Here is a 26,116-nt window from a genome sequence, read left to right on the forward strand (position 1 = left end):
TGTTTGCTTTCTCTCAATTTTTTTTTTAGCAATGACATCTCAGAAGACCAGGGACCAATCAAACGCCAGGCAGGTTTAATTTTGAAACACCATTATTCTCCAAGACAGAAGGCTATGAGGGAATACTTGAAGGAAGCGTTTGGCAAAAAGAGGTAAAGAAACAGAAAGCTCTCAAAATTCAGAAATTATAAATGACTTTCAAAAAACAAGCTATATATGGAGCCTTACCTAAATATCTTACTATCTATACTCTGCAGCAGTAATTCTCAACTTTGCCTGCCATTAGACAACCCTGGAAATTTTTAAAAAAAAACAATGTTTGGGCCCTACCCAAAATCCATTGCCAGGAAATTAGTGCTTCTACAGATATGGCTTTAGACATGGGTATTTCTTAAGCCACCCCAGTTAACTCTATTGTTTCCAGGGGTAAAAATGATAACTGTAGAGGCATCTACTCCAAATCTGGAAGCAAGTTTTATCAAAAGTGCTAGTTTTTAACCCTGGAAAGCAGAGTCAACTAGCAATTGATATTACATGGGACTTCCTGTATGAGCATTTCAACTCCCTTATTTTAACAAATTAGCTATGAGCTATTTTGTCTTCTGAGATTCTGTAAATCCCAAGTCTGTCTGAGGTGTGTAGATATTAGAGCACAATAACCAAGAAGTGGGCTGCTCTCTCTTTTTATTCTGATTATTATTGTGTAGATGATGACTGTTAGGACAATTCAGGTTGGGTGAGAACAGACAAAATGACTCTCTTTGCCCAGTAGATTAGAATTCTCTAAGGATAATTTAAACTCCTTTAAGGTTAAAAAAACAAATCATAGTTATTAACTAACATCATAGATACCGTATTTACCGGCGTATAAGACGACTGGGTGTATAAGAATGGAGTGCAGCCGTTTTTGAGCTCCCCGCACCGAAAGCAGCGACCGCAGATTCTCCAGTCCAGCTCGGAAGTTTCGGTAATTATTCGAAAATAGGTAATTATTAAGCCCCCAGAGAATTTCACAGGGCACAGATAATAGCATAGGTTACACATCTTCATTTCTTTAGATGCTTTCTCATCTAAGAGCCTTAACATGTACAATTTTCTCTTCCTGGTCTGCAGTAAATAGAGAAATTCTTAAGAGTCAGAAAAATGATTCAAAGAAACTCTTTGGAACAAAGCCGATGACAAGTTTTCAGTGGTGAGTATATCTGCGCATTCTTATATTCTTATAGCCATCGTCTAGCTATTTCAGTCACTTGGTTAGAAATACCCTACGCTTGTTGACAGCGGGACCTCATATAAGAATGACACTCCTATATATAGTGAACTGTGGACCAGTAATGGGCTTAAAATATTCATGCAGGGTTCTGATCGCATAAAGGAGAAAAACCACAACGAGTAAACAGTTTTCATCCCTACTTTACTCAGACATATTCCTACCTTCTGTCCAGATAAAAAATGGAGGAGACTGACCCTCACCACATAGTGAGAGAATTGGCTTTCCTACTGAGATCAAGCCAGGCTGCTCTTATTGATTTAAGGATTCGTCTGATGATCAATTGCTAGCATCTTATTTAATTTAAGTACAGGGAAATGCCACAGATTATAGCAAGGCCATTGTGAAAATACCAAGGCAAACTGGGTCTAATTGTCTTCCTTGAAACATACCAAGTTTCATGCAAAAAAAGTCAGCTTCTTTTACCTATAAAGTGAGTGTAGGTACTATGACTCCAATAGTAGTAACTATAAAAGATTTTTTGAGTAGAGAAAACACAAATAGGTTTGTTTTGTTTTTTGTTAAGTCATAAACTTGTTATCACAATTGCTTTTACATATACATTATATTTCTTTTCTGAGTACATTAATGTTTACATTAGCTCATAAAATATCCTTATAATATTTGGCTTAGTAAAATGTTCTTATCACTATGTCAGAGTTGTCAAATTATTCTCTAAAGAAGCCACATTTTTCTCTAAAGGAAATATTTTTGGTTTTGTGGTTTATATGGTTTCTGTTTGAAATACTCAAATATACTATTGTAATATGAAAACAGACACAAATGATATGTAAAAAAAATGGGAGTATCTGAGTTACAATAAAACTGTATTTCTAAAACATGAAGGTTGGCTAGACTCTAACCCTAAAGGAGTTGAGGAGATTAAAGGAGATCCAACCTCAGAAAGAGTGTAATTCATTGTCTTACTTCAGTCCTGGTGTTCATGCGAGTCCTCAGTAGGGTATCTGGGAAGACACCTGCACAATTGATGACTTGTATCCACTGATGACCCTTCACTTCTAAGAAACATACATGGTCAGGGGTGTGGCACATGCCCATTCGTGGTCATAGATGGATAGTTCAGAGCAATGGGTCCCTTTGCTCACAAAAGGAAGGTAATCCTATGAAGCTCCTTTAAAAACTGTTTATAAGAAGAAAGCCTTTCCATGACATTATACAGCACAGCAGACACTAAAGCACAGAAGAGGGCTAATCACTGTGTCTTTTGTGAATTGTAAGATTATCTATGAGATTACATTTTCCATTCTTATTTTGATATATAGTTTTGGACAAATTCTTTTTCACAAGAAATCTTGTGGGTCAGCCATTTGTGAAATTACAAATGGGGAATTAGTGAGTGGTCACAGGGCCCCTTCCCATCCCAGGGCCTTTCTGTCCATCAGGCCTTCGGAAGATGCGCTCCTGATACCCCCCCACATGCTCTCCTGTTACAGGCTGTGGACAAGGGACAAAGAGAAAGAGATGTTCATCAAATGAGTGGACAAGAGGATGAAATTAACATGCTGTCAATGAAAATATTTATTTGCTTACATACCAATTCTTTCTTTTTCAGATTCCCCAAGAAAAATCATTAGATGAAGTAATTCTAGTTTGATTTCTATAGAAGTAATTCAAGAAAGCATAATTAATAAAATTAATTAATTAAAAAAGAAAATACTGTTTTTTGCTAGTTGTGATTTATTTTATTCTTATATGATAACTATTATGCTTACATTGGTGATAATATTTGTGAATTCTTAAGATTGTCTATAGTGAAAATCTTGAAATTTCAATGCTGTGTTCACTTTCTGTCAAAAATATACTTAATGTTAAAAATACAAGGCTAATTCCAATTCTATGAGGCTTTTTGGAAATGTAATATTTGAGCAAAATTGATCTGTATTTCTAGAACTTCTTTAACTATTTAGATAGCAGAGCAAATAATCAGTGTGTGCAAATTTGAATGTTAAGCAGTTAGAATACAATGATAAATAAATCTAAAAATGTGTCAGAGAGCCCTGGCAGGTTTGTCTCAGTGGTTAGAGCAATGGCCCACACTCTGATTGGTATTGGGTTCATTCCTGGTCAAGGACAATTACCTGGGTTTCAGGTTCAATTCCCAGTCCCAGTCCAGACTCATAAGGGAGTCAACCAATCCATATTTCTCTCTCCCTCTCTGTCTCTCTCAACCTGTCTCTCTCTCTCCCTCCCTCTCTTTTTTACTCTCTCTGAAAAAATAAAGAAAATAAATATAACATATATAGAACTCAAAAAAGATTACATAAATTAGGATCTACATGAATAGCATAAAAATAAAATGGGTTGTAGACGATTAGCTGCTTTGAAATAAAGGAGAATTATACATTTGTAAGAGTAAAAACATGTTTTTTGATTTGTGAATCTACTAAACATAAATTTTTTATTATTTGAAGAAAACTCATTGGTACTGTCTATAACACTAATCATTCACTTATATCTTTGCTGCTAATTGAAGAGAAAAATATTTCACATTAAACTTGGTACCATTTTTATCTAAAGAATAGGACATTTCCTCTTGATCTTTTACAACAAGAACTCACTCACTATAAATCTATTCACCCTGTGGGAGAGCTGCTGAGACATCTTTCAGAGTTTTGTGATGGCTCAGCCCTGAGTACCAGCCCTACAAAATGATGGGCTTTGAACTGCTGGTCAAGGTAGAGTGTAAACAGTTGCTGGCAATAACACCCAATGCTTAGCCAGAACCAAGTTCTAGTTCAACTCTAAGGGCCAGAAGTGTGAAGCCAAAAAAGGATCTCTCAGTTATCTGGTTGGTACAGAGATGCCTCAGTTTCTCACATATGAATGAAGTCTCTGAATTCTTTGGTTGAAAGATGCTTTTTCTGCATGCTTTTTGATTCAATTCTCTTTTTAAAAAATAATGCATTCAAGTAGGTGGGGTTTTATTTTTGCTTGTCCATAAATTTATTTTTTATATTTAAATTTTTGTCTGAAGGGTTCAACGGCTACATTTGTTTTTGATATTTTATACATGCTTTGATTTCTCTGTGTCATATGTTGATTACATGAACCTAAGAATTATATATATTCCTTTTTATTTTAATTTAATATAGATTAATTCTATAGGCAGAAATAGAAAAACACCTTGTACTCCTAAGTTTCTATCTAAACACTACTTAGAAATATAATGTATATGTGGAATAGAATTTTAAAGAAAGTTTACCCCTTTGGTTATTGCAGTATTATTCACAGTGTTCAAGACATATCCTTTGACAGATGATTGGATAAAGAAGTAGTGGTACATATGTTCAGTATCATACTAAGTGAAATAAGTCAGAAAAATTCAGAACCATTTCACTCATTTGTGGGATATAAAACAGGAAGCAACAAATGAACAAGAACCAAACTCATAGACACAGACAATACAATGGTGGTTACCAGAGGGGACATGGGGTTAGAGGAAGATGAAGAAGGTAAAGGAGGTTAAATATACGGTGATGGAAGGAGACAATTCTTTGAGTACTGAGCACACAATGCAATATACAGGTAATGTATTATACAATTGTACACCTGAAACATATATAATTTTATTAACAAACATCTCTCCATTAAATTAACAACAACAAAAAAAATGACCTGGCGGGTGAGATCTGTGGATGGAAAATATGACTCTCTCCCTTCTGAGGTACAGAGATGGAAACCAAAAAGAATTCCCAGAGAGTGCTTCAGTGTGCCTCGCTGGCAAACTTACCGCGGGTGCTCCTGTGAGCTGCCACTGGGAGTAAGCGCCTATCCACCACAGGTACAGCAGCAAAAACTGAGTCTGCCCACCCCACAACTACAGAACTCTGGGTAACACAGTCACGCCTTTCCAGAGTGCAGGCCCCCCGAGCCACATCACCCTGACAGACGGTTTCTTGGAGCCACTGTGAGTCCCCACTGGGCAAGCGTAATTTCAATTTAGGGTGCAAGACAGAAAAATTGGGATACTACCCTCCATGACTGCTGACCTCTAGACACTGCAGTTGTGCCTCTCAAACTCGCAGGCCTACATCAAGAGAATCCAAATAGTTCAAGTAGGGAACTACACTAGATTACCAAGCCCAGGAGAACTGAGAGATTATACCAGTAGCACCATCACCAAAAGAACCTGGGTAGCAAAGCAATTGGAACTACAATTAAAACATTACAGTAAAACCTGGGGAGACAGAAAGGAAATTCTCAAAGGAAGGAACAAGAGGAATCACCAGAAATGGAGTTAAATGAACTTGAGGCTAGCAGCTTAACAGAGAAAGAATTCAGAGTATTCATTATTAAGAATGTTTAAATGGATGGATGACAAATACACACAACTCAATGAGAACTATAAGGAACCGAATGAAAACGTCACCAACATGAAAAGAAACCAAGAGGAGATGAAGAACGACATAGCTGCAATAAAGAACACAATGGAAGGCTTAAAGAGTAAATTAGAAGAGGCTGAGGACCGCATCAGCGAATTAGAAAACAAGGTAGGAAAAAACACACAAACACAACAGCAATTGGAAAGAAGACTTAAAAAGCAAGAGGAGAACCAAAGGGAGCTTTGGGATGACAAAAAACGAAACAACATTCGAATAATAGGGATAAAAGAAGGAGAGGAAGAGAAGCAAGGACTAGAAAACCTGTTGGAAGAAATAATGACAGAAAATTTCCCTGATATTGGTGATAAAAAAACTATCCAAGTCCAAGAAGCATACAGAGTCCCAAACAAGTTGAACCCCAAAAGACCGACATCATAATTAAATTGATGAACACCAACAACAAAGCAAGAATCTTAAAGGCTGCCAGAGAGAGACAGAAAGTTACCTACAAGGGATCTCCTATCAGAATATCAACTGATTTCTCAACAGAAACACACCAGGCCAGAAGGGAATGGAATGAAATATACAAAGTGATGCAAAACAAGGGATTGAATCCAAGAATACTATACCCAGCAAGGCTATCATTCAAAATTGAAGGTGGATTCAGAAGCTTCACAGACAAAAAAGGGCTAAGAAAGTTCATCACTACCAAGCCAGCAATGCAAGAAATGCTAAAGGGGCTGCTATAAAAAGAAGAAAGGAAAAGGCAAGAAGAAACACAAACACTAAGGAAAAATATGTCAACAAACAGGTACTTATCAATAATAACATTAAACGTAAATGGATTAAATGCACCAATCAAAAGACACAGGGTAGCTAAATGGATAAGAAAACATGACCCATATAATTGCTGTCTACAAGAGACCCAACTTAGAGCAAAAGATTCACACAGACTGAGAGTGAAGGGATGGAAAAACATTTTTCAGGCAAATGGAAATGAGAAAAAAGCTGGGGTTGTGATACTTATATCAGATAAAATAGACCTCAAAGTAAAGGCCATAATAAGAGATAAGGAAGGCCACTACATAATACTAAAGGGAGCAATCCAGCAAGAAGATATAACTGTGGTAAATGTTTATGCACCCAATGCAGGAGCGCCCAAAAACATAAAAAATCTCCTGGAAGATATCAAGGGAGAGATCGACATCAATACAATCATAGTAGGAGACTTAAATACACCACTGACATCAATTGATAAATCCTCTGGACAAAAAATCGGCAAAGAAACAGCAATTCTAAATGATACACTAGAACAGATGGACCTAATTGACATCTTCAGAGTATTTCACCCCAAAGCCATTAAATATATGTTCTTCTCAAGTGCACATGGGACATCCTCAAAAATAGACCACATATTGGGTAACAAGCAAAGTCTCCCCAAATTCAAAAAGATTGAAATCATATCAAGCATTTTCTCAAACCATAATGGCATAATATTAGAAATAATCTACAACAAAAACATTCCAAAAAATTCAAACACTTGAATAGCATGCTACTAAATAATGATTGGGCTATCAATGAGATCAAAGAAGAAATTAAAAACATCCTGGAAACTAATGACAATAAAAACAAAATATTGCAAATCCTATGGGACACAATGAAAGCAGTCTTGAGAGGGAAGTTCATAGCTCTACAGGCCTATCTCAAAAACCAAGAAAAAATGGTAATAGATCATCTAACTCAACAACTCAAAGAATTAGAAAAGGAGCAACAAGAAAAGCCCACAGTGAGCAGAAGAAAGGAAATAATAAAGATCAGAGCAGAAATGAATGACATAGAGACCAAAAAAAAAAAAAAAATACACAAGATCAACAAAACCAAGAGCTGGTAATTTGAAAGGATAAACAAGATTGATAAACCTCTATCCAGGCTCACCAAGAAGCAAAGAGAGAGGACCCAAATAAACAAAATCAGAAATGAAAGAGGTGAAATAACAACAGACCCCACAGAAATACAAAGGATTATCAAAAAATACTATGAACAACTCTATTCCAACAAACTGGACAACCTGGAGGAAATTGACACATTCCTAGAAAAACACAACCTTCCAAAACTTACTCAGGAAGAGACTAAAAATCTCAATAGGCTGATAACTATGGAAGAAATTGAAGCAGTCATCAAAAAACTTCCAGCAAACAAAAGCCCAGGGCCAGACAGCTTCACAGGGGAGTTTTACCAAACATTCAAGGAAGAGCTAAAACCTATCCTCCTCAGACTATTCCAGAAAATTTAAGAAGAAGGAACACTCCCAAGTTCCTTCTATGAAGCCAGCATCACCCTAATACCAAAACCAGATAAAGATAACACAATGAAAGAGAATTACAGGTCAATATCCCTCATGAACATAGATGCCAAAATCCTCAACAAAATTCTAGCAAATCGAATCAGCAGTACATCAGAAAGATCATACACCATGACCAAGTAGGATTTATCCCAGGAATGCAAGGATGGTACAATATCCGCAAATCAATAAACGTCATACATCACATAAACAAATTGAGAGATAAAAACCATATAGTCATATCAATTAATGCAGAAAAAGCATTTGACAAAATCTAACACCCTTTCTTGATATAAACTCTCAGCAAGATGGGAATAAAGGATCATGCCTCAACATAATAAAAGCCATATATGACAAACCCACAGCCAACATCATACTCAATGGGCAAAAACTAAAACCATTTCCCCTAAGAACAGGAACAAGACAGGGATGCCCACTCTTACCACTCCTGTTCAACATAGTGTTGGAAATACTAGCCATTGCAATCAGACCAGAAGAAGAAATAAAAGGCATCCAAATTGGAAAAGAAGAAGTAAAACTGTCCTTATTTGCAGTTGACATGATACTGTACATAGAAAACTTTAAAGACTCCATCAAAAAATTATTAGACTTAAAAAATGAATTCGACAGAGTAGCAGGATACAAAATAAATGCTAAGAAATCTATGGCATTTCTATACACCAATAATGAACTTATAGAAAGAGAGACTAAAAAAGCAATCCCATTTATCATCACACCAAAAAATTAAGATACCTAGGAATAAAATTAACTAAGGAGGTAAAAGACCTATACGCGGAAAACTACACAACACTGAAAAAAGAGATAGAGGAAGACATAAACAGATGGAAGAACATACCATGTTCATGGATTGGTAGAATCAGCATCATCAAAATGACAATACTACCCAAAGCAATCTATAATTTCAATGCCCTTCCCATTAAAATACCAACAGCATACTTCACAGAACTAGAACGAACTTTCCAAAAATTCATCTGGAATAAAAAAAAGACCCCGAATAGCTACAGCAATCCTGAGAAAGAAGAACAAAGTAGGAGGGATCTCAATACAAGATTTCAAGCTATATTACAAAGCCACTGTTCTCAAAACTGCCTGGTATTGGCACAAGAAAAGACATATAGATCAATGGAATAGAATAGAGAACCCAGAAATCGATCCAAATCGCTATGCTCAATTAATATTTGACAAAGGAGGCATGAACATACAATGAAGTCAAGACAGTCTCTTCAATAAATGGTGTCGGGAAAATTGGACAGATACATGCAAAAAAATGAAACTAGACCACCAACTTACACCATACACAAAAATAAACTCAAAATGGATCAAGGACTTAAACGTAAGACAGGAAACCATAAAAATACTAGAGGAATCTACAGGCAGAAATATCTCTGACATATGCCAAAAGAACTTCTTCACTGATACTGCTCCTAGGGCAATGGAAGCTAAAGAGAAAATAAACAAATGAGATTACATCAAAATAAAAAGCTTTTGTACAGCAACGGAAACCATCAATAAAACAACAAGAAAGCATGGGAGAACACATTTGCCAATGATGTCAATGATAAGGGTTTAATCTCCAACATTTACAGGGAACTCATGCAGCTTAACAAAAAGAAGATAAACAACCCAATCAAAAAATGGGCAACTGATCTAAATAGACACTTTTCTAAAGAAGACAGAAGGAAGGTCAAGATACATATGAAAACCTGCTCTAAATCACTAATCATCAGAGAGATGCAAAACAAAACAACAACGCGGTACCATCTCACACCTGTCAGAATGGCCATTATCAACAAGTCAACAAATGACAAGTGCTGGCGAGGATGCAGAGAAAAAGGAACCCTCGTGCACTGCTGGTGGGAATGCAGACTTGTGCAGCCACTGTGGAGAACAGTATGGAGTTTCCTTAAAAAACTAAAAATAGAACTCCCATTTGACCCAGTGATCCCACTTCTAATAATATATCCTAAGAAACTGGAAACATCAATCAGAAAGGATATATGCACCCCTATGTTCACAGTAGCACAATTCACCATAGCTAAGATTTGGAAACAGCCTAAGTGCCCATCAGCAGATGAGTGGATTAAAAAACTGTGGTACATCTACACAATGGAATACTACACTGCGGTAAAAAAGAAGGAGCTATTACCATTTGCAACAATATGGATGGAGATGGAGAAAATTATGCTTAGTGAAATAAGCCAGGAAAAGCAAGATAAATATCACATGATCTCACTCATTTGTGGAATATCATGATCAACATAAACTGATGGGGGGAAAAATAGATCCAGAAACAGAGAAACATCAATCAGAATGTCAAACCTCAGGGAGAAATTGTGAGGTAATCAGAAACCCAAGAATGCATGAGAACGCCTTTCCAAACATGCTAGTAATCATCAGATGTACGGTAATTTTACCTGGGACAAGAGGGTAAGTATTTTGGACTTATGCTCCTGACCCTTCATGGGTAAGACCCCTTATGTGGGCTGATCCCCTGACTAATGTAGTTACCAATAATACCAAACACCTTGGTCATCCAGGAGGTCCATGGGTGGGGCAAGAAAGTCTAAATACACAGGTGTCTCCACCCAGCTTCCCTTTTGTATGACACAAAATCAAAACAATGCCCCTTTGTGTGTAAAATTAAAGAGAGGTTTCTGGCTTGTGTGGACACCGAAGAAAGGGTGTCACTACTATCACTACTTGCCCGCGGTAGAGGTGCAGAAAATGTAACTAAGACCTTGTCTATAAAAAAGGAAATAGACAGCCAGTTTGAAAGGGAATCTCCATGGACTAGAATAAAGAATATCCTTACACGATATTATTCTACACTGTCGTTAAAATTTTTCCCAGATTTGGATCACCCCCATTACTTATAATAGTTCCTCGCACCCATGGGGATAAAAAAAAAATCATCTGTTTGGTGCTTGGAGACAAACGTAAACATCTCTAGATATTTTAGAATTACAACAGCATATTATACAATTATCCCAAACAAACTTACAAACTAATTCTTTGAATATCTGGCAGCAATTTAAAAAGGATATGAAAGGGTTTAATCCCTTCCACTGTGTAGAGGGCCCCCTGGGAAGGCACCTGAGCATTCTAAATTGGCCCCTTTTGGCCAAGAGGGACCCGCTTCTCACAATCCAATTGTCCACAGCTGTTGCCTGAGCTTCTGTTCATGCCAAGGTTGAAACTTCGTGATGGCCGGTACCATGGATCTGTCTCTCGCCCAGTGGGGTGAGCTGGGCCTCCTTGGAGAAGAAACCTGGGTTCCACAAGATATGTGATCAGTGCTGGGACCCTGCCATCAGGCGAGGAGATCCCAAGGCAGGTGCTGGGTGTGGAGGCCATGGGGGCATAGGCGACCAAGGAGACAGAACTAAACCTCACATCACCCTGCTTGGTCCTGGAGGATGGCTGGTTAGCCAGAGATGGGTAAGATTCCTCAGGGAAGGAACAACTTAAGACAGGCACAGTCGCATAGGGGCCATCAGGAGAGAACTTGGGGGTCAACAGAGGTGGGGCACAGACCTTCACCCCCCCAAGTTTGCAGGTGCCTTAACCCTCACCCCTGCTGAGGGAGATCTCCTGCCCCCATGGCTGCTCAGCTTCACATGCCCAGCTCAAATCAGGACCCAGGTAACAGAGACTTGGCTGACAGCAGATGCCCTCTCACTGCAACAAGACTTGATGGAGATGTCTTGCACCCATGATCCAGGGAACTGGGGTCTATGATATCTAAATCCAGCCTAGCACCAGGAATGCTCAGGGCCTACTCAAGAAGGCAAATAATCCTCTCCACTAATAATTACAGGGTAAAACAAGATGGTTGTTAGAGTATTAAATTTGACAGTAAAATAGTAGTCAAGTTTTCAGACTAATTTAAATTGGCCAATCAAAATAAGCAAATACTCTAGAAAAATCATTTGTACTGGACAAAAAATCTGTTCCTAAAGTGTTAACTAAAATTTTTATTCATAGTTCATCTCATGGTAAAATTGTGTAACATATAATGAACCTAAAGCAGTCACGTTTTAGTGCAAAAAAGTAAAATTTAAAAGCTATCAAGATTACAGCATAAAATTTCCAAAAGCTTCCCAATATTTAAACCAAAAAAGAGGGGATAGTAGAAGAATATCATGTAAGGAAAAATATCCTGTAAATAAATTACATCTAAAAACTTTTACTTTAGAAAATTAACTTTCATTTGTAATGCTAACAGCAAGACACCCAGGTAAAACATACATGGTGTCAAAACAAGCCAAAGGAAAATCGTTTGGGCAAAAAAATGAAAAAGGATCGCAAGTCAAATTTATAGAAAATATCCCTTTATTAACTTTTGGTTGAGAATATGTTTGTATATTTTCAGAAAACAACTCCGAGACCATGTAGATTCCTGCAACAGAGAAGAATTGACAGGAGTGCTCCAGCCATGAAGATAGAAAAGAAACAGTCCATAGATGGAAGACGCTGACCATGCCTTGCCATACTAGCAGTCAGCAGATGTGTGTCACTGCAGATTGCCCAGGACCAAACCAGAGAGGGTCGGACCTACATTACCACCATTTGTCCACCATCCAGAACTGAAATATCATTGCTGTTATGTACACATAAACAACTGTTAGACATAGAAATCGGGACTCAAAAGAACTGTTGGCCCAGAAAGAAACTCACTATAGACTGATTCATTTGCCTCTCAGCGTAACCATTATTGCTTGTCTCATTTTCGGTTCCTATAAGTGTATTCCTGGTATCACATGAGCTTACTCATCTAGGGGAAAAGATGAAGAACATAGACTGAAGAACAAGAACAGCATTGATCAGACTGTCAAACCTCAGAGGGAAGGTAGGGGAGGGTGGGGACAAGGGAGATAGATCAACCAAAGGACTTCTGTGCTTGCATATGAGCCTAACCAGTGATCACGGACAACAGGGGGATGAGGGCATGCGTGTGGAGGGGGTTGGGGATGAGAATAGGGGGGTTGATGACAAATATGTGATACCTTAATCAATAAAGTAATTAAAAATAAATTAATTAATTAATTAAAAAGATGGATTTGAGAAACAAAAACAAAACAAAACAAAAAAAAACAATGGGGAGATTCTTTGGACTTGATCAATATAGAGAAACATATCACACCAAGGTTAATCTTTGAAGTTAGTATTGGGACTTGGAGAAAGAAAAATACTTGAGAAATGTTTCAGCCAAATGCTACTAAACATCAACAAATATCCAAAGGGCTCCCAGTTTTCATATTGTATATTAAACTTTTTTCCAAGTTTCTATCTATATATATATAAAAGCCTAAGCAACCAACGACCGAATGATCAGTCGACCAGTCACTATGATGCGCACTGACCACCACGGGGGGAGACACTCAATGCAGGAGCACCCCCCTGGTGGTCAGTGCACTTCCACAGCAGGAGCGCCACTCAACTGGCCTTTGGTAACCAGATGCCAGGTTCATGGCTGACAAGCACAGCTACAGCTGTGCTACCAAGCGGCGGGGGCAGGCACAGTGGGGCCAGGATAAGTGGAAGTAGCATGGCACCCACTGGGGCTCTGCCCCAGCCGCCTGCCACTTCACGCACTACTACATCTCTCAGTCCCAGATTGTGAGAGAGTGCAGACCAGGCTGAGGGACACCACCAGTGCACGAATCCGTGTACCAGGCCTCTAGTTTTGTATAAAATCTTTCTTCCTGGGAAATTTAACTTTGCCAGAAAAAGGTATTACCAATGAGGTGTACATTGCTTAGTGCTCTGATCAAATTAAACTGAATAGCTCTCATGCTTGGTATGTGCAGTTCATTTGCAGTTGGTATGTGCAGTTCATTTGCAGCTCTCATGCTTGGTATGTGCAGTTCATGTGCAGTTATAAAAGTTATATGGCATCAATTTCTGGGATAACCAAAATTTTACCACTTATACTTTCATAAACCATAGAAGTTGTTGTCAACTATGCTACCCATCTTTTTAATAGGTAACACTTCACAAGACTTTGAGTGTCTAATTTTAAATTGCCTCACTGATTTTGGTGACAGGGAGGTAAGAATAAAAATTCCTTATAGGAATCATTTCAAACTCTTGTCCTATATAATAAAGAGGAAATATGCAAATTAACCCTCATGCCCTCACACAAGATGGCCATCCTCATGTGGTCAAATATGGCTGCTTCCATGTGATCAAAGATAGCCACCACAAGATGGCTGACAGGGGAGGGTGATTGTGGGCGATCAGGCCAGCAGGGAAGGGCAGCTGGGGATGACCAGGCCTGCAGGAGAGGGCAGTTGGGGGCAACTGGGCTGGCAAGGAAGCAGTTAGGCATGATCAGGCTGGCAGGGGAGTGGTTAAGAGGTGATCAGTCTGGCAGGCAGATGAGTGGTTGGGAGCCAGCAGTCCCTGTGGGATCGGGCCTAAACCAGCAGTCAGACATCCCTAGAGGGGTCCCAGATTGGAGAGGGTGCAGGATGGGCTAAGAGACATCCCCCCCAAATGCACGAATTTCATGGACCGCACCTCAAGTTTGTGATAATCAGATTTAAACACAACAACAACACACTAAGATTTCCTGGAATTAAGCCATAGTAACTGAGACTTAAATTAGAACTATGATCTAGGTAATAAAATTTCGTACATTTTGAAATGTAATTAATTTAATTTTTCTTGTAACTGGAATAGGAAGAATGATTAGCATAACAGGATATTTTTTTAAATATATTTTTATTGAAATCAGAGAGGAAGAAAGAGGGAAAGAAAGATAGAAACATCAATGATGAGAGAGATTCATTGATTGGCTGCCTCCTACACACCCCAAAATGGGGATCAAGCCCACAACCAGTGCCCTATGCCCTGACTGGGAATCAAACTGTGATCTTCTGGTTCAAATGTTGGTTCGTAAGTCATCTCTCAACCTCTGAGGCATGATGGCCAATCAAAAGCAAGATTTTCTTTACTGTATCAGTATGACTTTCAACAAAGCAAATCAATACTAAAATATTAAAATACAAGGAAGAATTGGACTTTTGAGTCATTCTCTCTGGAGGAACATAAGAACAAAATTGGGAAAAAAATACATACACTGGAAAAATTTAACAGATAAAAGTAAAGAGAGTATTTTACTTTCTTGTACATAAAGTTGTTCATGTGGCTGTACTTTTACTTTGAACTCTGTTTGAATGTATGCTAAGCTACTTTGAATTAAAAATCCATAAATAGTAATTAAGTGTGTGTCAAAGCACAGTACTACATCCATGCTTTCCAACTAGTTCTTTGCCACACAATTTCAAGTGATTGAGTTGGAGATGTGTAAAAGCTGGTGTGGGTGTGTGTTGGAGAATGAAGGAGAAACACAGTAATTCTGAGCAGTGCAATGATTTATGAAAATGATGAGTATGACTTTTGGAAAAGAATAAAATTTGAATCCCTAGGGGTAGATAATCTGATAATTTCATTTTTAATCATTTGAGATTATGTGTGAGAGAGTGCATTGGGAAGGATGACATTCTATAGAAATGTCACACAGCAGTGGTACTACCACCTTCTACTACCCTATGCATGTTGCCCTAGCCTGGAGCCTTTCTGAAACTTTTACACTGGAATTAATTTCAACATAAAGGAATTGTAATAATATGATGGAAAATTACTTCTCTATGCTTTTAAAACTAATATAGGTCTCAAAAAAGATTACAAGTATTGGGGACTACATGAACAGAATATGATTTTTAAAAGGCTTTAGGAGAATTGATATTTTTGTAATAAAAGAAAATTATACATTTGTCAGCATAGCAAACATGTGTTTGTTGCTTTTCAAATCTATTTCTGCACATAAAATTTTTATTTTCTGAAGAAAACTCAGTGGTTCTGATGATAATATTAATCATTTGTTTATATCTTTGATGCTAAATAAACATTAAAATATTTCACATTAAACTTGGTACTGTTTCTATCTAAAGAAGAGAACATTTCCTCCTGATCTTTTACATCCTGAACTCACTCACTATAAATTTATATAAATCAGATATAATAACAATTATATAAGAACTCCCTGACCTATGCACCCTGTGGGAAAGCTGCTGTGACATCTTTCAGAGTTCTGTGATGGCTCAGCCCTGAGTACAAGTCCTATAAAATGATGGACTTTGAACTGCTGGTCAAGGTAGAGGGAAAGCAGCTAATGCCAACAACACCCAACCCTTAGCTAGAATAAAGTTCTAGTTCAATTCTAAGGGTGAGAACTGGTGGAGCCAAAGGGAAGATTCTCAGTCACCTGGTAAGTATAGAAATGCCTCAGCTTATCACATATGAATGAAGTTTCTGAATTCTTTTGTTTGAAAGATGCTTTCCATCAATATTGTTTTTTTAAAATTACTGCTTCAAGTAGGATTTTCTTTTCTTTTATTCTTGTATGCAAATTTTGGACTAAAGCATTCAGTGGGTACCTTTGGTTTCAGTTTCAACTTTTTAAAATATTCTTTTGTCATTGTTGACATTATTATAGACTAGTAGCCCTGCGCACAAATTCATGCACCAGTAGCTCTCTGTCCAGCCTGGCCACTCCATGCCCGCTGCCCAGAGGCTCTCTGTGGCCCAGAGGCCCATCTGTGGCTGGGCGTGGAACACTTGCCTCATTGCTGTGGCAATGAAACAAGCATTCCACCAGGCCGCTCACGCTGCCCGCTCTCAGTGGCTGCCCTCCAAGGACTGGGGGACTCTGGTGAGACTGAGAGGACTGGGCCCCACCATCTTGTGGTTATGGGCACCACCATCTTTGTGATGGAGTGATGGTTAATTTGCATGTTACCCTTTTATTAGATAGTATGTCCCCTATTTTCCATATTTTGTCCTCCTCTAGCCATCCCCTGCCCACCTCAGATCTTCATAGCACTACTCCCTGCTTTGTGCATGGGCTATGCATATATGCATATAAGTTCTTTGATTAATTTCTTCCAGTCCTTCCCCAAAACTCCTTCCCACTGAGATCTGTCGGTCTGTAACATGCATCCATGCCTCTGGATCTATTGTGTTCCCCAGTGTATATTGTGTCAGCTTGTTTTCTATGTCATATGCTGGTTAGGCAAACCTAAAAAGCACATACTTTTCTCTTCATTTTAAGTTTAAATGGCTTAATTTTTAAAGGCAGAAAGAGGACCACACCTTGAACTCCTAATTTTCTATACAAAAGCTTAGAAATGTAATGTATATGATGACATTGTATGTACAAAGCTCAACTTTTATTTTTAAAATATTTTATAGCCAAATTATTTCAATGATGACAAGTTTAATGATTTTGTAGTATTAATTATTACTGATTATTGAGATCAGCCAGGCCACTGCAGGTATAAGTAAATAAAAACCTAGTCATAGGTATAATTAAAAGCCAAAAAGTCAAAAGAATGAGAAAGGGAGCTGATATACATATACATATACATATACATATACATATACATATACATATACATATACAGACGTAGACATAGACATATAAAGAAACAAATAGAGATATAGGTATGTACAGTTATATAAATGTACATAAATATATACACACATATTATTAAATAGATGATATCCTAGTATTATACTAGTAAGAGGCTACAAGTTAATGCAGAAGAAACAGTTTTTTTAAACTGTTAGAAAGAGATAGCTAGAGCCTGGTAAGAAATGCACAGCAGTTGAAAGGGATCCTAATTTTTACTCAAACACCTGTCACTGAGAGAAATCTTTTTGATTTAAAATGGAATCATAATGCAGTTTAATTTATTTTATAAGATGAAAACATATTTTCTAACTCTGCAACAACCTTCATAAACTTCTGTGACACACTCAGAATTACTGGGCATCTTTCTGAAAATTATGAAAACACTTACTTGTAAAGATGATGAGTACAAGCCATGTTTATTGAAGTATTATTCACTGTGGTCAAGACATGGATATGTGTCCTTTCAAGGATGGTTGGGAAAAGAGGTAGTGGTACACAGGTACAATGGAATATCACTCAGCTATAGAAAGAATGAAATATTGCCATTTTTGACAACATGGGTAGATCCTGACAGTATCATGCTAAGTGAAATAAGTCAGACAGAAATGTTCAGAACCATATAATTTCACCATTTGTGGTATATAAACCAGAAAGCAACAAATGAACAACAACAACAAAAAGCTCATAGACACAGACAACACTATGGTGGTTACCAGATAGGAAATGGAATTGGGGAAGATGAATATACAGATATATTACAATGCAATGCAATATACAGATATTGTATTATACAATTGTATAACTGAAATGTATATAATCTTATTAACAAACTAGAGGCCCAGTGCATGAAATTTGTGCATGGGGGAGGGGATCCCCTCAGTCCAGCCTGCACCCTCTCCACTTCAGGACCCCTTGGGGGATGTCTGACTGCCAGCAGTCTGACATCCCTCTCAAAATCCTGGACCGTTGGCTCCTAATCTCTCACCTGCCTGCCTGCCTGGTTGCCCCTAACTGCCCCCCCTTGCCGACCTGATTGCCCCTCACTGCCTCTGCGTGCTGGTCTGATTGCTCTTAACTGCACCCCCTGCTGGCCTGGTTGCCCCTTACTGCCCCCCTGCCAGCCTGGTCACACCTAACTGTACCCCTGCTGGCCTGGTCACCCCCAAATGCCCCCCCTGCCAGCCTATTCACCCCTCACTACCACCCCTACCAGCCTAATCACCCTCAACTGTCCCTTCCGGCCAGCCTGGTTGCCCCAAACTGCCTCCCCCCCCCCAACCAGCCTGGTCGCCTCTTACTGCCCCCTCTACTGGCCTGGTCACCCCTAACTGCTCCCCACTGCTGGCCTGGTCGCCCCCCGCTGGCCTGGTTGCCCCACACAGCCTGCTTGTTTAGTTGTTTGGTCGTCCCTCACTAACCTCCCTGCCGGCCTGGTCATAGGCAGCCATCTTGTGAGGGTGTGAGGGTCAATTGCATATTGCCTCTTTATTATATAGAATATCATCCCATTGAATTTAAAAAAAAAAAAAAAAAGAATCACCATGCTGGTGAGATCTATGGTTGGAATATCTGATGTGAATCTCTCCCTTTCCAGGTACAGAGATGGAAACCAAAAAGAATTCCCAGCTCCTCGTGCCCCTGATCCTTCTCAGCGTGCTCTTCTCACAAACACTGGCCTTGCCTCTTGTGGAAGCGGAAGCTCTGAGGTAAGTTCCCTTTCAATACAGACAGTTGGACCTTCTGTCTTCATCAGAAGGAGAATTTCCTCCCCTATGACCACAATCATTCTGTTCTCTGTGTGTATGAATCTGATTTTATTTGTTTGAACATTTATTTTGCCCTTTGGATTCCAAATACTAATGAAATCATATGGTATTTGTGTTTCTCTGACTGTAATGTAAAAAAAAAAGTTTTCAATTAAAACAGGAATTTACTTTTTGTTATTTTGGATAACTCAATTTTTTAATTTACTTATTTTTATTGAAATATTAGTTTGATATGCTAATCAGGATCTTTTTACATCAGGTTAACATGATTAGTCCTTCGTATAATCCCTTACTGAAATTGTATTCATACATAAGATTACAAACCAGAAAGGTACATGCTAATTAAATGTGAGTGACTATTCTCAATCAGGTTGAGAGAGTGGGGCCATTCTCTCGACCTGTTCAATACAGAGAAACAACATACCAAGGTGAAGTTGAGTGTTAAGTCTTAAAGAAAAGTACCTGTGGAATGATTCAGCTATTAAACATCATCAAATACTCAAAGTGCTCTCAGTTTTCATATTGAATATTAAAATTTTTTCAAAATTTCTATTGTGCATAAAATCTTGCTTCCTGTGAAATTTAACTTCTCAAAGGGAAGATATTATCAAGGCAGTGAACATGACTTAATGATCTGATCAAATTGAACCATGTAGCTTTTATGTTGGTTAAAGCAGCTTATAAAAGTTGTATGGCATGAATTTCTGAGATAAACAAAATTGTACTACTTATACACTCATCAACTAGAGAAACCATTGTCAATTATACTACCCATCATTTTTAAATGGTGATACTTCCCAAGATTTTAAGTGCCTTATTTCAAATTATTATAAAAACATGAGTGTTATATTGTGAGAAAGAATTTTATTATACTTGGTGACAGAATATCATTTGAAGGAGAACATTAAACTTGATCAAGCTTTTTTATTTTTTTATTTATTTTTAATATATTTTATTGATTTTTTTATAGAGAGGAAGGGAGAGCTAGAAACATTGATGAGAGAGAAACCTCGATCAGCTGCCTCCTGCACACCCCCCACGGGAGATGTGCCCGCAACCAAGATACATGCCCTTGACCGGAATCGAACCTGGGACCTTTCAGTCCGCAGGCTGACGCTCTATCCACTGAGCCAAACCGGTTTTGGCTGATCAAGCTTTTTTAAAAGGAGACCCTGACTGGTTGCAAATTGCATTAGCTGAAAATGGCAGGTGGGTTCATTTTTAAGGAGTAGTATTTACAAAAATGTACTTTGAAATATAAATGTCTTATTTTTGTGTTTCCATGAAGCTATTTCTTCAGTGTAATGCTGCATGTTTCCACGTGTCATGGCTTCATCCAGCCTCATTTATGTCAGCTTGTGCCCCTGTCCATGACTTGCATGCAGAGGCTCTAACATGGAACAAGCCAGGATGAACTAACCACTCACTTGTATTCTGTTGCACAAAATGTCAACATCAGAAATTGCAAAAATTCTAGGTAAACTTTCACCTTCAGGATTCCAGGTTAGAGGAAGTGTCATGTCTGTCTAAAGAAAAGATGTCTAATGAGAAAAGCTGTTCATTCAGAGCAACTTGTCAGTAGCAGCATTGAGGTATAGACAGAGTAGCTCTATACTGCAGACAAGGAAAAGAAGCTTCCTCATAGAAGAGATATCTTGGTTCCTGGACCCTAAGGTCTTAACTATCCTAAGAGATTTTGATTCCAAAATAGTTTGGAGAAGAAATAGCAAAAGGTGTAATAAAGTTTTTGGTAACATCAAGATAGTTTCTTTTGTGTATATGTTTTGATTCTAAGTAGCAGAATCAATCACCATAGATAAATAAATGAAATTAAATTAATTAAATAAAAACTAATTTAAATATATTTTTCCCACCAATGTGTCTCAGAGAAGAACTAGTTTTATAGATTCTGTTAGGGAGTGTTATTTAACACTGACATAGAATTTTAAAAAAGGTATTTTTTAATTTTACAAAATTTGGGATTGCAAATATAGGGTATATTTTTATATAAAATGACAAGAGATATATTTTATTAGGTTGTTAGGGAATCTCCTTTTGGATTTAACTGTACATGAAAGGCTTTTCCTAATAAGCCGATGAATTTCTTTTTTATTTATTTAAAAAATAACATTTAAAAATCATTTTTATAATGTGAATGCTGTTGTCTTCCTTGTTTCAGGAATGTCAGACATGCTGATGGAGTGACATTAGTAGTCTCTTGGGTCAACATTCTGACAATAAGTACCCTTAGTCCCTTATTGAAAAATGAGCGACATAAAGAGAATTTATTATTTTCATGAAACACATTATGTTAATTAATATGAAATTATATTGTCACTGTCAATGATTCATTTACTTGGTTGCAATTTGATAATTCTTGATAATGTTCAATTTAGTTGGATACACCACACCCATGCATTAGAAAATAAGTCTTTGTATTATTAACCTGCTCACTGGCTTCTCAGACACTTATATTTTCTTGGGAGCAATTATTTGTTAATCTACAATCAAATTGAAGTAGACATAGTGAAAAATAAATAAGACTTAGCATAAAGTGAAATAAATCTTAAGGTAAATCATAGTACTCATTTTTAACTTTTCTGCTCAAATCAAGCATTGGAAGGTTCTTTGTTTAAATGGCCAATAGCTGAATATTGAGATGGCACCATTCAGGTGGCAGAGCTTCTAAAGGAGCATTTATTTTTAAAGAATATTTCCTCCTAGTTGCAGATCACCCTACAAATAGTTCCCCGTTTACATGTATATTTTTATAAAGCCTTTGCTCAGTTAGTACAGAATGTGTCTTAAATATCCCAGAAAATGCCTGATGTGTTGGATTATTCCTCTTTCCCAATTTTAGGCTTAGGGGTATATTTGTTTCAGTATAATTATGATAGAAAGTGAGTGGGGTATTGGAATATCTTTTTAGCTGACACCAAGAAATCTAGAATTTTATCATACATATAATTTCTGGATAAAACCCTTTGTTTGCTTTCTCTCGCTTTTCTTAGCAATGACATCTCAGAAGGCCAGCGACCAATCAAACGCCAGGCAGATGCAATTCTCCTTAAAGACTATACCCGCTTTCCTCAACAAAACCCTGAGAATGAATACTTGGAGGAAGTGATTGGGAAAAAGAGGTAAAAAACAACAAGCTTGCAAAATTGAGAAATTATAAATGACTTTCAAAATACAAGCTACATATGGAGACTTACCTCCCTCCCTGTCTCTCTATTCTCTGAAGCAGTAATTCTCAACCTTGGCTGTCATTTTACTACCCTGAAGAATATTTAAAATGCCATGTTTAGGTCATACACAAAATTCATTGCCAGGAAATTAGTGCCTCTACATATATGACTCTAGACATGGGTATTTCTTAAGACTTTCCAGATAACTGTCTCCAGGGGTAAAAAAAAATAATAATAATAATAATAATAATAATAAAAATTACCATAGAGGCATCTACTCTGAATCTGATAACAAGTTTTATCAAAAGAGCTGATTTTTAACCATGGAAAGCCCAATCGGCTAGCAATTCGGTATCACATGTGTCTCCCTGTATGAGCATTTCAACTCCCTTATTTTAATAAATTAAGCTCTGAGTTATTTTGTCTTCTGAGACTCAGTAAAGCCTGAGTCTGTCTGGGGTGTGTAGACATTGGAGCACAATACATAGGAAGTGGGGTGCTCTCCCTTTTTATTGCAATTATTATTGTGTAGATGGTGAATGTTAGGGAAAATACTGGTTGGGTGAGAACAGACTAAATGACACTCTTTGTCCAATCCTATATAATAAAACTATACTATGCAAATTGTCCCCTCCACTTGGAGTTCATCCTGGAGTTCAACCAGGGGGTGGGGCCAGCCGGCCAACTGCCCGCGGCCCCTCCCCCCTGATGGCCCCACCCCGATCACCCTGCAACCCTGATTGGGTCAACCTCCCATGTTCCCTCCCCTCAACCGGCCCTGCCTGATCCACCCAGATCAGGGTGGGCCATCCTGACTCTACCCATGCTCAAATTCATGCACCAGACCTTTAGTAGATTATAATTCTGAAAAAATAATTTTAGCACCTTTAAAGTTAAGGACCACTTCATAATCAATTACTAGCATTATATATAATTATTTAGACCACAGAGAATTTTACAGAGCACAGATAATATTACAGGTTACATATCATCATTTCTTTACATGCCTTCTCATCTAAGAGTCTTAAAATGTACACTTTCTCTTCCTGGCCTCAGTAAGAAAAAATCTTAGGAACCGGAAAGGTGATATTTAAAAACCTCTTTGGAACAAAGCTGATGACAAATTTTCAATGGTGAGTACATCTGTGCATTCTTATCATAGTCTTACAGCCATCATCCAGCTATTTCAGAAGGTAAGAGTCGCTTGGTAAGAAGTATCCTAGATTTGTTCACAGTAAGACCTCATGTAAGAAGGATACTCCTACATGTAGTGAACTGGGAAGCAGGCAAAGGCATCAAATGATTCATGCAGGTTCTGGTTGCATAAAGGAGAAAAATCACAATGAGTAAAGAGTTTTTTATTTTCTAGTTTACTCAGACATATTCCTACCCTCTGTCCAGGCATAAAATAGAGGAGGTCTGACCCACACCACATAATGAGAAAACTGGCTTTCCTGTTGTGATCAAGGCATATTGCTTTAAGGATTTGTCTGATGATCAACTGCCAGCATTTTATTTAATACTAGAGGTCAGGTGCACGAAATACATGCACGGGTAGGGTCCCTAGGCCTGGCAGGCGATCAGGGCCAATAGGGGCCTTCCGGCTGCTGGCCAGGACCTCCCTTCCCCAGCTGCCAGCTGCCAGCTGGGACCTTCCTTTGTGGATCAGCGCACATCATAGGGAGCAATCAGTCTCCCAGTCAAACTCCCGTAGGGACAATTTGCATATTAGGCTTTCATATAGATAGATAAGTACAGGGAAAGCCCACCAAATTACAGCAAGGCTTGTTGTTGTGAAAATACGAAGCAATTCTGGGTCGAATTGTATTCCTTGAAACATAGCAAGCTTCTTGTAGCAAAAAGTCAAATTCAGCTTATTTACCTATAAAGTGAGTGTAGGTACTATGATTGCAATAGTGTTCACTGTCAAAGATTTTTCCAGGACAGAAAACACAAATAGGTATTTTCCTTTTGATTAGTAATAAACTTGTTATCACAATTGTTTTTATATATATATACATACATATATATTCTTTTCAGAATACATTAAAGTTTACAATAGCTCATAAAATATGTTTGTGATATTTGGCTTAATAAAATGTTATGTTATTACTATATCAGAGCTCACAATTTTTTTCTCTAAAGGTACCAGAGGAAATATTTTTAGTTTTGTGGTTTATATGGTTTCTGTTTAAAATACTCAAATATGATATTATAATATGAAAGCAGATATAAATATTATATGAAAGGAATGGGAGTAGCTGTATTACAATAAAATTTTATTGCTAAAACATGAAGGTAGGCTTCACTACAACCCTGAAAGGATCAAGGAGATTACAGGAGACCCAAGCTCAGAATGAGTATAATTCATTGTCCAACTTCAGTCCTAGTGTTCATAAGAGTCCTCAGTAGTGGGCAGGGTGTCTGCGAAGACACCTGCACAATTGGTGACTTGTGTCCACTGACTACCCTTCACTTGTAAGGGACATACATAGTCAGGGGTGTGGTGCATGTTCATTCATGGTCATAAGTGGGTAGTTAGAGAAATGAGATCCTTTGCTCAAAAGAGAAGAGGTAATCCCGTGTAACTTCTTGAAAGACTGTTTATAAGAAGAAGGCCTTTTCATGACATTATATAGCACAGCAGACACTAAAACATAGAAGAGGACTAATCACTGTCCTCTGTAAATTGTCAGATTTTTTATGATATTACTTCTTTCATTCTTATTTTGATATGTAGTTTTGGACAAATTCTTTTTCAAAAGCAATCTTGTGGGTCAGCCATTTGTGAAAATTACAAATGGGGAATTAGTGACTGGTCACAGGGCCCCTTCCCATCCCAGGGCCTTTCTGTCCATCAGGACTTTGGAAGATGCGCTCCTGATACCCCACCACATGCTCTCCTGTCACAGGCTGTGGACAAGGGGCAAAGAGAAAGAGATGTTCATCAAATGAGTGGATGGATGAGGGGATGGAATTAAGGTGCTGCCAATGAAAATATTTATATGCTTATATACCAATTCTTTGACTTTTCAGATTCTCAAAGAAAAATCATTATATGAAGTAATTCTAGTGTGATTTCTTTAGAAGTAACTCAAGAAAGCCTCTTCAAATAAAGTAAATAAATTAAAAACAAGTAAAACAATGTGTTGTACATGTGATTTATTTTATTCTTCTGTGATAAAAATTGTGTTGACAATTTGTGAATTCTTAAGTTTGTCTTTAGTGAAAATCTTGGACCTTCGTATGCTGTGTACACTTTCTTTCAAATGAACTATATATATAAAAGCCTAAGCAAACAAATGAATGAACGACTGCAACGACCAGAACGACTGGAACGAGAGGCCGCTATGATGCCTGAGGATGCATATGTTCCATGCAAGAGCTGCCCCTGGTAGACCTTTCACTCCTAAAGCAGGTGTGTCGCTCAGCTGAAAGACCCATCCCAGAGTCCCATCGTCCCAGTGGCAGTCACTCCCTCAGTAGTCCCGCAGGTCCAATCTCTAGAAGACGGGCCAGGCACCATGGACCAGCGCCACAGGCTCAATCCCAATAGTGCCACCAGCCTCCTGGAAGTCAGCCTCAGGCACTGCAGCTGCTTCTCCTCCCTAGATGCTCTACAAGGAAGAAAGGATATAAAACTGGCTACCAAGTGGCTCCCAAAAACCAGCAGAAATGTCAGCAGAACTGATTTGGATCCTGGGCT

At 38.0% G+C, this 26,116-nt stretch overlaps 1 protein-coding gene across 1 annotated transcript in view; it reads left to right on the forward strand.

The window, feature by feature from the left end:
- Positions 1-4,718: 4,718 nt before the first annotated feature.
- Positions 4,719-26,116, forward strand: part of LOC129150648 (VIP peptides-like) — a 35,395-nt gene continuing 13,997 nt past the window's right edge. Inside the window, exons 1-3 of the mRNA XM_054722688.1 lie at positions 4,719-4,743; positions 19,051-19,162; positions 22,234-22,362. Coding sequence (XP_054578663.1) covers positions 4,719-4,743; positions 19,051-19,162; positions 22,234-22,362 — 266 coding nt within the window. The remainder of the gene's footprint in view (positions 4,744-19,050; positions 19,163-22,233; positions 22,363-26,116) is intronic.

Source organism: Eptesicus fuscus, chromosome 10 (assembly GCF_027574615.1).
Source record: "Eptesicus fuscus isolate TK198812 chromosome 10, DD_ASM_mEF_20220401, whole genome shotgun sequence".
NCBI classification, from domain to species: Eukaryota; Metazoa; Chordata; class Mammalia; order Chiroptera; family Vespertilionidae; genus Eptesicus; species Eptesicus fuscus.